This window comes from Tachysurus fulvidraco, chromosome 7 (assembly GCF_022655615.1).
Source record: "Tachysurus fulvidraco isolate hzauxx_2018 chromosome 7, HZAU_PFXX_2.0, whole genome shotgun sequence".
Taxonomy (NCBI): Eukaryota; Metazoa; Chordata; class Actinopteri; order Siluriformes; family Bagridae; genus Tachysurus; species Tachysurus fulvidraco.
Genome location: NC_062524.1, coordinates 12,903,475 through 12,916,185, shown reverse-complemented (window position 1 = coordinate 12,916,185; position 12,711 = coordinate 12,903,475). Strand labels below are relative to the sequence as shown.

The 12,711-nt window shown below is 40.0% G+C and overlaps 2 protein-coding genes and 1 long non-coding RNA gene across 5 annotated transcripts in view; 2 read left to right on the top strand and 1 right to left on the bottom strand.

Moving 5' to 3' along the window:
* The window catches only part of cgnb (cingulin b), a 34,360-nt gene extending 28,973 nt beyond the window's left edge, over positions 1-5,387 (top strand). For all 3 annotated transcript variants that reach the window (XM_027154932.2, XM_027154931.2, XM_027154930.2), the window contains 2 exons: positions 125-288; positions 4,982-5,387. In XM_027154932.2, the coding sequence (XP_027010733.1) occupies positions 125-288; positions 4,982-5,090 (273 nt within the window). In that variant the 3' untranslated portion in view covers positions 5,091-5,387. The remainder of the gene's footprint in view (positions 1-124; positions 289-4,981) is intronic.
* LOC125145234 lies at positions 4,252-7,118 on the bottom strand. The gene is made up of 2 exons (XR_007143578.1): positions 6,734-7,118; positions 4,252-6,609 (listed from the first exon to the last, which is right to left on the bottom strand). It is a non-coding gene; the product is annotated as an uncharacterized LOC125145234 (long non-coding RNA).
* A 1,330-nt stretch (positions 7,119-8,448) lies between these two features.
* Positions 8,449-12,711, top strand: part of tuft1b (tuftelin 1b) — a 22,617-nt gene continuing 18,354 nt past the window's right edge. Inside the window, exon 1 of the mRNA XM_027154948.2 lies at positions 8,449-8,589. Within this exon, the coding sequence (XP_027010749.1) occupies positions 8,557-8,589 (33 nt within the window). The 5' untranslated portion in view covers positions 8,449-8,556. The remainder of the gene's footprint in view (positions 8,590-12,711) is intronic.

Sequence of the window (12,711 nt, the reverse complement as noted above, 5' to 3'; positions counted from 1 at the left end):
AGCAACTCTAATCTCACTTACTACTTCCACCTGGTGAGAAGAACATTTACTGATGCACAAGTCTAACAAAAACCTACACTGTGTATTTTTTTTCTAATGAAACTATTGAAATGTTTGCGTGCAGCTCTCTTTGCGTGTGAAGGCACTGAAGAGGCAGCTGGATGATAGCGAGGAAGAGGTGGAGAGATTAGAAGGAGTAAGGCGGAAGATTCTGAGGGATCTGGAGGAGCAGCAAGAGCTGAAGGATGTGTTGCAGGCCAAAGTCAGCATGCTGGAAAATGAGCTGAGGTCTGTCTGAATCCTGCAGACTTATAAAGACCAAAAAACATGCATATAGATTTAACACACACAATATACAATGTGTCTATGCATATAGTTCCTTCTTGTGCCACAAAAAAAGCTCTGATTCATTGAGACACAGACTCCACAAGTCCTCTGATGGTGCTGTGGAATCTGGAACCATGACGTTAGCAGCAGATCCTTTAGTAGTGTAGGTTGTGAGGTTTGTGCAGCAAATCCTACAGACGTTTTATCTGATTGAGATTTAGAGGCGAATACAACACTGAGCTCTTCATGTTCCTCAAATCATTCCTGAACAGTTTTTGTGGTGTAGCAGGGAGCATCAGGACACTGAACATTAGGAAGCAGTGTTGCCATGGGGAGGTGGACAGATGCCCCTTTTCCACCGGAAAGAACCGGGTGCTGGTTCAGAGCTAGTGCTGGTGCTGGTTCAAAGTTGGTTCCACTGGGGAACCTTCTATGAACCGGTTTGCCTTTCCACCGGCTAGAGAGCCATCACAGAGCCGAGTGTGACGTCAGTGTATATGTGTCACGTGTCCCAGCAATTTTAGTGCAGCAGTGACAAACACAAACACAACATCAACAATGGCGGATGCTGCTTTACTGTTAATGCTCATGGCTTTTGCAACATCATGGCATCCAAACGCGGCGAATAAAACGTGTACTTGCAGCTCCATGTAATCTGTATAAACGGAGGTTGTAATCGATAAAGTACATAACATTATTTTATCATTCACACAGAAAACAAGTTAGCCTTAGCATGTAGCTACCTACTATCATGTGTGCTGATAATGTGTCATATTATTTAAAGTAAAAGTGTATTTAACATTAGTATACTTAAGGTACCTTATCAAATGTGCTAACAGTAGCCCCGCCCACAGGCCCGGACACAAGCGGTTCTTAAGTCTAGACCAGCAACGTTTTGGTGCTACTTAAGAACCACTTTTCCTGGTTCAGAGCTGCTGCTTTGGCGGTCGAAATTAGGCTCTGGCTCCGAACCAGCACTCAAACTGCCTCGGTGGAAAAGGGGCATTAGTCTGCAGCATGTTTAGTAGAATACATACACACAAACACCTACACACATCTATCAACCTTAACAGTGAAACCATTTACGAGTGAATAACATTGATTTTCTTGTCACACTGGCCAAAAAAAATGAAGGACAACCCGTGAACCAGCTACAGGGTCATGGATCCCAAGACAAGCATGTCTTGTCCGATCCCACAGAAGAGCTTCTGTAGGACAGAGTGAATGCTGGGTCTGATAGAAAAGGGAAACACACAGAGCATCACAGCTTGCTGTTTATGGAGATGCAGATCTGTCCGAGTGACCTGACTGACACCTGTACACCACTGACAGCTCCTACACCACACAAGTGATCAGAACATCACCATAGTCTGGTGAATTATTTTTTACTCCAGGTTTGTGTGTGTCCTTTACCTGGGGCAGAGAAGACACCAGGATACACTATGAGAAGTTGAGCCAGTTGAGGTGGTGCGATGGTCTGGGCAATGTTCTGCTGGTGAACGTTGAGTCCTGTGGTTCATGTGGAAGGTTCTTTGATAAAACATTGTTGCAGATTAAGTATACAACCAAGTATGACAATGTCATTGTTCAGTTTTAGCAGGATAATGCTTCCTGCCACACAGTTGGTTCAGGAATGTTTTAAGGAACAGGACAAAGACCTGATGGATCATCTGTGGTATTTGCTGTAAAAACAAATCCCATCTATGAAGGCCACAATTCACAACTTACAGGAACTGCAGCTAACGTCTTTGTGCCCGACACCACAGCACACCAGATGTCTTATGGAGGTCTGGTGAACATCTGTTTTGATGGCACATAAAAGACCTACACAATATTAGGCAGCTGGTTTTTATATTATAGCTGATCAGTGTAAATTTGTGAAGACTACAGGTTGTGTTGCAGAAGTGGTGTTTAAAGATCCTGTACATCCATTCAGACTCCACTGAGAAACACCAACACACTGATTGTCTAAATGCTAAACCATCTACTGTATTCATTTCATTTTATTTGGATTTATCACATAAGATTTTTAACAGTCTGGAAAAAACAAGTTTATGTGGCAGCTAAAGATAACCAAAGTTTTTTTTTTGGATAACACTGAGACATCTCTAATTATCTAATCACATAAATACTGTATACTCCTCTGTATGAACATGTCTTATTTTCCACACGGAGAGCAGAACCAGTGTGTGATGATTCAGACAAATGTGAAAAACTCAATCAGTAGTTTATCAGCATCATGATGACTTCACATGGACCCTGATACTGTTTTCTACAGAATCACTGAATTTTAAAGACAAAATCTCAATCACAGATGAAACATAGATCACGGATCAACATGAAATTCAGACAAAAAGTATAGATTTGATTTTGTAATATTTCTCGGTTTCTTAATAGATCCTTAAATTAATTGTGTTGGGGATGTTAAAGTATAATTCAGTAAAATAGGTGTGAACATTTTCTTTACTTCAATTTTCCCCAAACTTCAGACCCATCATTAGTGTCCACATTAGCGCTTGACACTGTGACCTGTTTATCTTTCCTCAGTGTGACCGCTCGCTTCTGTGCATTCAGTTAAAGCCCTGATCTCCATCTCCAATATTTCTGCAGGTTCACAGCTCTGGGATTATGTTGAATACAAAGCCAGATTAACTGCAACTGCCCGTAGGTCTAAAATGTCTAAAACCCTGTTGGCTAAAAGTTGATCACATCCTGATTGATTTTAGGACAGTTACATCACAAAGAAATCATCTCACTCTCCTCAAAGGCCCTCCTGTGACACACGTTGTGAAGCATGACGCACTGATTAACTCACAAAATGCCAGCAATGTACAAAAGTAGTGCTTAAGGTTACCTCCGTGAAGTTGGCACACCATAAAAAGAAATAATCACCAAAATTATGCCATTCGTTTGTGCTACATTTGTGCTGATTTGTGCCACAAAAACGAGCGTTTGTGCTGGTTTGGTGTTTGAGATATTAAACATTTTTTTTGACCGTGTGACGTCACTTTCCACCCCACATCTCCCAAATCGCTCAAAACCGGCTTAGTTCGTTTGTGCTCGATTTGTGCCCATTTGTGCCATTAAAACAAACACTGTATCTGTTTTCCTTCCTGAGATATAACCAAAATATTTTCGGGAACTGTGACGTCACTCTCCACCCCAGTTCGTCTAAATCACACAAAACTGGTGTCATTCGTTTGTGCTCGATTTGTGCCGGTTTGTGCCGTTGAAATGAACATCAAGTGTATTTCCCCTTCTTAGAAATAACAAAAACAATTTGGAGCTGTGAAGTCACTCTCCACCCCGTGCCGTCCAAAGCTCTCCAAACCAGTGGCGTTCGTTTGTGCTCGATTTGTGCTGGTTCGCGCCGCTAAAATAAACATTGAATCTTATTCCCTTCCTTAGAACTAACATATACAATACGGGAGAGTGACGTCACTTTCCACCCCACTTCGTCCAATTCGGACAAAACCGTTGGCCTTCGTTTGTGCTCGATTTGTGCCTCTAAAATAAACATTGAATCTAATTTGCTTCCTTAAAAATAGCAAACAGAATAAAATAGCGGGTCTAAGGTGAGTAGATATCAGTAGCGTACACAAGAGACATCCATTTATGTGTCAGAATACACGGGACACAGTTCAAGTTTAAAAGTTACAATTGTTAAGTGGCTTAATTTTTTAAAGAGACAAGTATAATTAAACAAGCAAGGCTCTATTAATAGCCTATATCTCAAACACCAAACCAGCACAAACGTTCGTTTTTGTGGCACAAATCAGCACAAACGTAGCACAAACAAATGACATAGTTTTGATGATTATTTCTTTTAATGGGGTGCCAACTTCACGGAGGTCTTAAGGTTTAAAAAAAGGCACAAATAATATATTTGTTTATTTTTATACTCATATAAACAAACATATAAAATAATTTGTTATAAATTTATTTTTGCTTTTTTATATAAAAAATGGAAATATTTAAAATCAATCAATAATTGTAATATTTCAAGTTAAAAATAAGTGCAAAATTAACAAATTTCAGTTGGTTTGTTATTAAAAGAACTTACCCTGATATTTATCTTTATATCCATATTACTGTATACTATACAGTAATATGTATACTGTATACACACACACGCGCGCACACACACACACACACACACACACACACACACACACACAAACACACAAACAAATAATAAATTGGATAATTTACTTATTTGCTTTCACAAGTGGTTTGATTTAAAAACACGACATGGCTAAACAAAAAAATTAAGATCCTAAAATGATGATGTAGTATGATCATTTAAAACATACTGTCTGCTGTAGAGGCCATGACACACTGTTACTGATATGCCCGGAGTCAGGAGGTCAGTGATTTAGATAAATCCAAGCTTCTGAAGGTTTGTTACAGCACTGTAGTGGAGTTCATCTTCTGACACTGTTAATTTTATTTGAGGTTAAATGTGCACTTAATTTCTTTGTTGCTCTTTGTTACTTTTCTGTGTATTTTGATCTCACTGAATGTGCTTTGATTTTTAAACTAATTCTAATAATAAAGTTTGGATTTGTGTGGAGATGACAGTATGCCAGTGTGACTCTGGTCTTGATATCTTTCAGTCAGGTGACCGAGTGTGTGACTGTTATGTGTTTGTCAGGAGAAAGATACAACAGACACGGCGTCCCACACTGGGATCAGCTCTCAGCTCAGAGGAAGAGGATGGAAGCTTTGACTCTAAAAGCATCACGTCCATCTTGACCGAGTGACATCTCCAGACCACCACCTGCTAGCGCGTGAGAGAGAGAGATACAACCTCAGACCAGTGACTATCTCCTTCTGCTGAAAGATAATGAGTGATTCATATAAATAATGCCTTAATTCTGTAGGGAACATAAAGTGCCTGAAAGTGTGAAAAGTGATGAAGAGAAAACTCTTAGAACTGAAATCCTTCTTAAATGAAGAGCTGAAATAGATTTACTTTAATTCAAACATGTCTTCTGTCCTTTTTACTGTATCGTGGCTGATTATTATCGATCAGTTATATAAAGATTCTCTCTTTGTAATTCGTCTTTGTGTTTCTTTTATATTGATTTAAAACTGCTTTATTACTGTATTTTATTCTTTAATTGCTAACATTATACACAGGTTTATGTGTAAGTTCTGTGTTCTAATCCCTGCACAGCTCAGGTATTATGTTAAACTGGATAATCGTGGATCTAAATATTGGAAGTGAGTTGGGGTTAATTTTGAGGGTTGAGGTTTCAGTGTTGATGTCAAAAAAGAAAAACGTGTTGTCACTGTTGTGGGGGTTTGCCATCAGCCCGACCTTCCAGAGGGCTCTCAGAACCTCCCCAGATGGAATAAGTGGTCGTGGCAGAGTGGATTACGACACTGGAAGGTGGCCAGAACCCCACATAGGCCACCTGCCAGTGGCCGTTGGAGGTGCAGAATGGCGTTTTTGGTTTTGTGTCTGGGGCAAAAACTACCTGTAGCCCTCGGTCAGGTCTAAGGTATTATAACCTATAAATAAATCGGGAGGAGTCATCGGCGTTGTGCTGTTCCTGAGCTATACACGCCTGCTGCACACAGGCCTTCTGCTTTCAACCTGCTCTTTTCTTGGTGGCCGGCTCATTGTGTTGGCGAAGCCAGGCCAGTCATGTCTGAGTAAGAGGGAGATGTCTGGGATGAGGCTGACGAGGAGCGGCCAATCGCAGATCTTGCTGTGGATCTTATCCTGTGCAGTGGAGCGGGCATCGCCATGGATACACAAGACCGCTAGTGTCCCTGCTGGCTTTACTGCGGGAGGGAGGATGGTTGGACGTGCTAGAGTAACTGTGCTCCCCGAGTCAAGGCACGTGGAGACTTCTGCTTGTGGGGTCAAAGTGGCAGCATGAGTTGTGCACAGTTATCCATAGTAATATCATGCCAGAGCTATAGGTAATGTGAAACCAGGCATGGATTTTATTCATGAGTGATTGATTGATTGATTGAACGAATAATGAGTAAATATTCAACCAGCTATTTTTGCATCTTGGGTACCATCAAGAAAACTTCATCTGTCGGCGGGTCCCGGGGCAGGACAGTGCTCTGTTTTCCTCCACTCCCCAACCAGTGCTAGCTATGGCTGTTGCTGTGGCTGTGGCGGGGACTGGGCAAGAACCCCTTCCTGGCTGATCTCCAGGGTGGCCATAAAGGGCTCCAGCGCATTCATGAATTCTTTGGGGTCGGTGGGCCCTCTCAGCTTTACGGATGTTCTCTCTTCGGCAGACAGGGTCCGAAGGAACTCTGTGTGGGGTGAAGAGAGTGTGTGAGAGGCGTGTGAGGTCCACAATGCTATTTGCTTTGCGGATGCAGCGTGTGGTGTAAATGTCTGTGACAGAAGGAAGAGAGACACCAATTATCTTCTCACCTGTCTTCACTATCTGCTGTAGGGTCTTAATATCAGAGATGGTGCAGTTCCAAAGCCAACTAGTGATGCAGCTGCTCAGTATGATCTCAATGGTCCCTCTGTAGAACATGGTCAGGATAGATGGAGGGAGATGGACCTTAGTCAGCGTTCGTAGGAAGTTCGTAGAGACACTGCTGTGCTTCCATGGTGATGGAGCTGGTGTTGAGTGACCAGGTGAAGTTCTGAATTCTGATTCTGCACTCCACCAAACTGAATGTGTTCATGGGGAAAAAATGTCAACTGCACACACAAACACCATTGCACAACAACACAATAAATTCCAACACAAACACAACTGCACAACACAACAAATTCAAACACAAACACGACTGCACAACAAACACAACTCAACAAACACAACGGCACAACAAACACAAAAGCACAACTGCACAATAAACACAAACACAACTGCACCACAAACACAACAAACACAACTGCACAACAAACACACAAAAACAAACAACTGCATATCAAACACAACTGCACACACAAACAACAAACACAAATACAAACACAACAACCACAGATTGTTAAAGTCTTTCTGTTGATGTTACAGCCCTCAACTTTCCTCTGTCACTCCACTCTGAATCACTGTGAGTCCCCTGACGCACGCACACACACACACACACACACACACACACACACACACACAATTCTTAACTGCGAGTTCTTTCTGTGTTGTTATGATGTTTGTCACATGTAGCAGAAGAATTTCACTGTTCTTGTCAAACAACTAAAACAAACAATCTGTAGTGTTTTTGTGGTTATTTTTGTAAAACTTATCAAAGATAAGCAGCCAGTCGATGTACATTGTTACACATCAGATTTTCTGTGGTTTGTTTTCCTCATGTTCTTAAACAGCATTAGTCACTGATCTGAGGGCTGAGGGATATTTAGCCTGTGCCTGTCTGACCGGATTCCTCATTCTGTAAGCATTTACTTTGTTTTAGCAGAGAACCGAGAAAATCCCTCAAAATCCCTCCCTTGTGTGTGTTTGTGTGTATGTGTGTTAACAACATGAGCATTATGTCTGTTATTTTAAATGTCCTTAATGGCAGTTATGCTGTAAGACAGGAGTGTAAACAATAACACACCACATAATACTGATAAAGGGAGTTTTTAAGAGAACTTCAACATTTCACTCAATAATCCTCGTTTATATCTTATAAAGCACACTGAGAGCTGGATTATTATGAATTAAAATCCTAGAACATGACAGGATCTTTAGTTGTGTAATAGAGAACATTCAACTTCACCATATTTCACTACACTACATTACAGCTACAGTATAATCCAGAATCATTTGTAAAGGGCAAAAGATTTATATTATCTTCCCAGTTTGGTTAAAACCAGCTCATTACTTCCATGTAAGCTGCAAGCTGCATAAACCACACTGCTGATTATTCTGACTGCTCCTACAGGATGGTTAGAGAACAGATGAAGCATGTTTTTGAGCTTTTCCCCTGGGTGTGACTCAGATGATTATATTCTTCTTCTCACTGTATTCTTTTAAGTTAAACCGCTATTATCTTAAAAGATCTTCGATCATCTCTATATATCTCATGGGAGATGTTTCAGGTTCCTTTAAGATTAAGTGACATTATGAAATAGATTTTCTTCAGTAACATCCAGTGAGGGCGGAGAGTGTTGGTGTGGAGAGCACTGCACTCCTGCTGCTACAGCAATACAGCTTCAGCCACAGCAATAAACACACACACATGCACACACAGAGAGAGAGAGAGCGAGCACGGTAGCCCAAGTGAGTAGTATTTCCCCTACACTAGATGGAGGATTCACACAGAGCTGAACAGGAAACTGTAAGTATTTTGCCAGTATCTTGTCCTTCCAGCATGGGATTTTCAACAGAATCCTAAAGACCTTTTCTTTTGAAAATCTCTGACTTGAACAGAAAATCTTTTATTGTGGCTGTGTGAGGAGGACAGGTCATTAAAATTAAAACCATTTCAGTTCATTCCCTTGTCAGGAATCAGGAATACTGATACTGTATTATTATTATTATTATTATTATTATTATTATTATTATTATTATTATTGTTGTTGTTGTTATTATGTTTATTTAAAGTGTGTTTTGTTATGAATACAGTGTTTTTAAGCCTGAATCTGTCCACAAGGCTTTTTACTCAGCCCTGTACTTATATTTAACTTAATAAGTGTAAAAGAAGCTTTTTAACACCACTCGTGAATAGCTGATAAATGAGAGCTGGCATCGCTGAAATGTGATATTCCCCTGTATGTTTCTGTATGGACTTAAAAATCCCCCTTCAGCACTTTCTCAGGGATTATTTAGATAGTTATGTGGTGTTGGATTCCTAACACGGGAATCCAAAGAGTTGTAAAGGTTTGGGGGGGTTATTTATATATTTAGATCCTTTGAGGGTTTTCCACAAAGACACGAGGTTCATGCAGAGAAGTGTTAATGTGCTCCAAGTTCAGAGTGACACATGAATTTAGGTTATAAAAGACTTTAGCTTAACTGCTGAAATCTATCATCTGATATTACAGAAGATAATAAACCACACTATATTATATGATCAAACCTGAATTAGAAAATGAATCGTAAATAGACCGAATAATGGAAGTTATTTGATTTCTCTGACTTTGGTTAAATCTAGAATGAATAAAAAAATTACAGAAATATTTATAAACTGCTCCTGGTTACACAACTCCACAGTTATAGAAGGAAAATAATTTATAATCTCACTCACTGGTGTTTAGAATAATTTATAATCTCACTCTCTGGTGTTTAGAATAATTTATAATCTCACTCTCTGCTGTCACCCAGAGCAGGATGAGGTTCCCTTTTGAGTCTGGTTCCTCTCAAGGTTGCCTCCTCATGTTGTCTAATGGACTTCCTCAGCACCTTCACCCCACACCTGCTCATTAGGGATAAATATAAATTTAGAACTTAACTTTTTTATTTTATTGTTTCTATTTTAAAAGCAAGTCAAATTTTAAAGCAAACTAAACACAACCTATTTAGGTCACCATTTTACTGATAAATATATTCACAATAGAAAAAGCAGCCTTTATATGTTACATAATAATTACATCACAGTGAAATTCTGACACATGAAACAGCACCCCTGGATTAAGGGCCTTGCATTAAGGGCCCAACACATGCATCTTGGCAGTGCTGGTGCTTGAATCTCAATCAACAACCCAGAACCTTAACCGCTTGAGCCACGACTACACATCCAAACTAGTTAAAGACGAATGTATTTAGCCTGCGCTGACTTTCCCTGAATGTCCAGGCTCACAGAAACATGTCAGCATGTGGACTGGCAATAAATTGCTTGTAGGTGTGAATGTGTGTTTTCATGGTGACTTGCAATATAACAGCATCTCATTCTAGCCCACCAGAGGGAGTCATCACCTGAACACTGACCACTTCCACTTTAGGGGACATTTAATCCAGCTCACCATGCTGCTATGATGTCAAGTGTTGTTAGTATTTGTTGATAAACCAAGCCGTTTGTTGTTTTATTGTCTGTGTACCTTGTGTTTGACCCTGTGCTGTTTTCTGGCCTTATTCTCTTTTGTGTGCTGTGATTTAGATTTGTTGCATCTTGGACTGTCTTTAGCTGGTTATTGAACTGTGCCGGTTTTCTCTGCTACCTCTGCTCTCTGCCTTAGATTGATCTTCATTTGTGTTTGTGTGTGTGTGTGTGTGTGTGTGTGTGTGTGTGTGTGTGTGTGTGTGTGTGTGTGCATGCGTGTGTGTGGCAGTCTGCCAGAATGTAAAAGTCTACAGCAGCTTCAGGTGGCAGAAGTTAGTTTTGTTGACAGCAGGCCTGCACTGATGATCAGGTCTGTCAGGTTTTTCATAAATCCCAGACTTGAAACAGCTTTTAATCAAATCAACCAGCAGAGCCTGGAAATGAGTTCTGTAACTCAATTCTGCAGTTACTACAGTACAGTAAAGAGAATAAAACATGATCTAATTAGACAAATCTGTGAGAAATAACATCTAACAGTTCCTCACACAGCCCTGCTTGTCTGTGTCGTATGTTTTGACCAGGTTTCTGCACATTAGTCCTTTACATGTGATGACATTTAGGAAAGAATTTGTTCTAGTATTTAGGGTGGAATGGTAATTCTGTCTAATTGTTAGTCACATATTTTCCTCCCTGTGAGGATGAAAGCCATTTAGTGATTACTTCTAATGATCTAAACGCATGCCACAGTGTGATGCTGCCTGAATACATCACACATTACACTTATTACACATTTTCTATGACTGCAGTGCATCTGACTAGTGATATAACAGAAAAACTGTCAATTTGATTTATAAAAAAAAAACATGATATGAAATGGTGATCTGCAGTGTACATTGTTCTGGTAGCAGCAGTTTTTTGTTCCTATCTCACTGGATGGTGTGCTGAGAGATCATCTAAAAGCACGCTGTGAGATGATCAGTATGCCATGTTTCCTCTTTATCTTGGCTTTAGAGAAATAATAATGCGAGTACGAGGAATGAGTTTGCTTCAGGTCAAAGATCTTGCTTCAGGTCATTCTGTAAATGAATGGAGAAAAGCTGGAGGTCCAGTAGTGCATTTAGTGTATTATATATTATACTCATATACTTTATTATATGCTTTAGTTTCTTATTATTTAGTTTATATAATATTATATGATGATGATGATGATCACATCCTGTCACTCCACAGACTGGCCTCATGCTCCTGTCACCCTGTCGTCATCTTGCTGGTTGTGTTTAATTAGTATATTTTGTTAGCACTGTTTAAAATCAGCTTTGTTTCTCTTGATTATTAGTGAAGATCAGTTCTCTCCTCTGTGGTGCTCACAAGACTAATTCCTAATATTTCGATCGGTTTTCTACATTTTTTTAAACTACTGGGACAATTCAGGTGTATTGCTACAGCTTGGTGAATGTCACATGTTTTGTTTCCTGTTTTCCATTACACCTAATGTGTCGTCCTCTTTTGTGTCTTTGTCGTGTCATTGTTCATTGTTGCGTTCCTTATTATGTTCATCCCTGTTGTGCCTTTTGTTTTGTTGACGCTTTCATGTCTTGTGTTTGTGTTTTGTTCATTTTGTGTCGAGTCCTTATTATGTTGTGTTGTTAAATGTTGTTTTAAGATACAGTATGAAACACAAGGACACAAAGACCAATCACTGCACTCTCTTTGAAATCATATGAGTAAAATAATAATAAAGAACTTCTACAGATTCTAAAGAGAACCATCTGGGTTCTTTTCAATAAACCCAAAGATCCAGGTTTTCACACTCATCCTTTCTTTTTTATCTGTCCTTTCTGTACACATCCTCTACAGTGAAACACGATAGCAGAATGTCCAGAAGCCTTTCCTGAATCTCTGACACTGCTGGAAGCTCCACTGTGGCCTACATCAGTTTATAAACTTGCACTAGATTTGGGTTTCATCTCAGATTCTTTGTGTACTTGTGGGGCAAGTCGTGGCCTAATGGTTAGAGAGTTGGACTCGTAATCCTAAGGTTGTGGGTTAGAGTCTCGGGCCGGCCATGACTGAGGTGCCCTTGAGCAAGGCACCGAAACCCCAAAAAGAAAGAGAACGAGGTTTAAATCTGAACTCACATGGTTGTGTTTATGGACCCGGCTCACTAGGTCTGACTCACTGCATAAAAACACTCAAAACAAACCACAGAGAACAAAGTAATCTGTGTAAGTACTGTAGTGTCTCACATTTTTAGCCCGACTTTTCATAGTACACGGACACCAGAGGAAGCGGTGTTCATTTTTACGACCACCAGATGATGTGCTGGAGAAGCTTCACTGAAATGTATCTCTGTCCTGCCCTTATACTGTAAAAGATGAAAAATCTGAACGAAACATGAGTTTGTAAAGAAAATCTCCAGTGGGCATTAGAATACAGTTTCACAATAAGAAATTGGGGTATAGAAGCCTTTATTATCACATA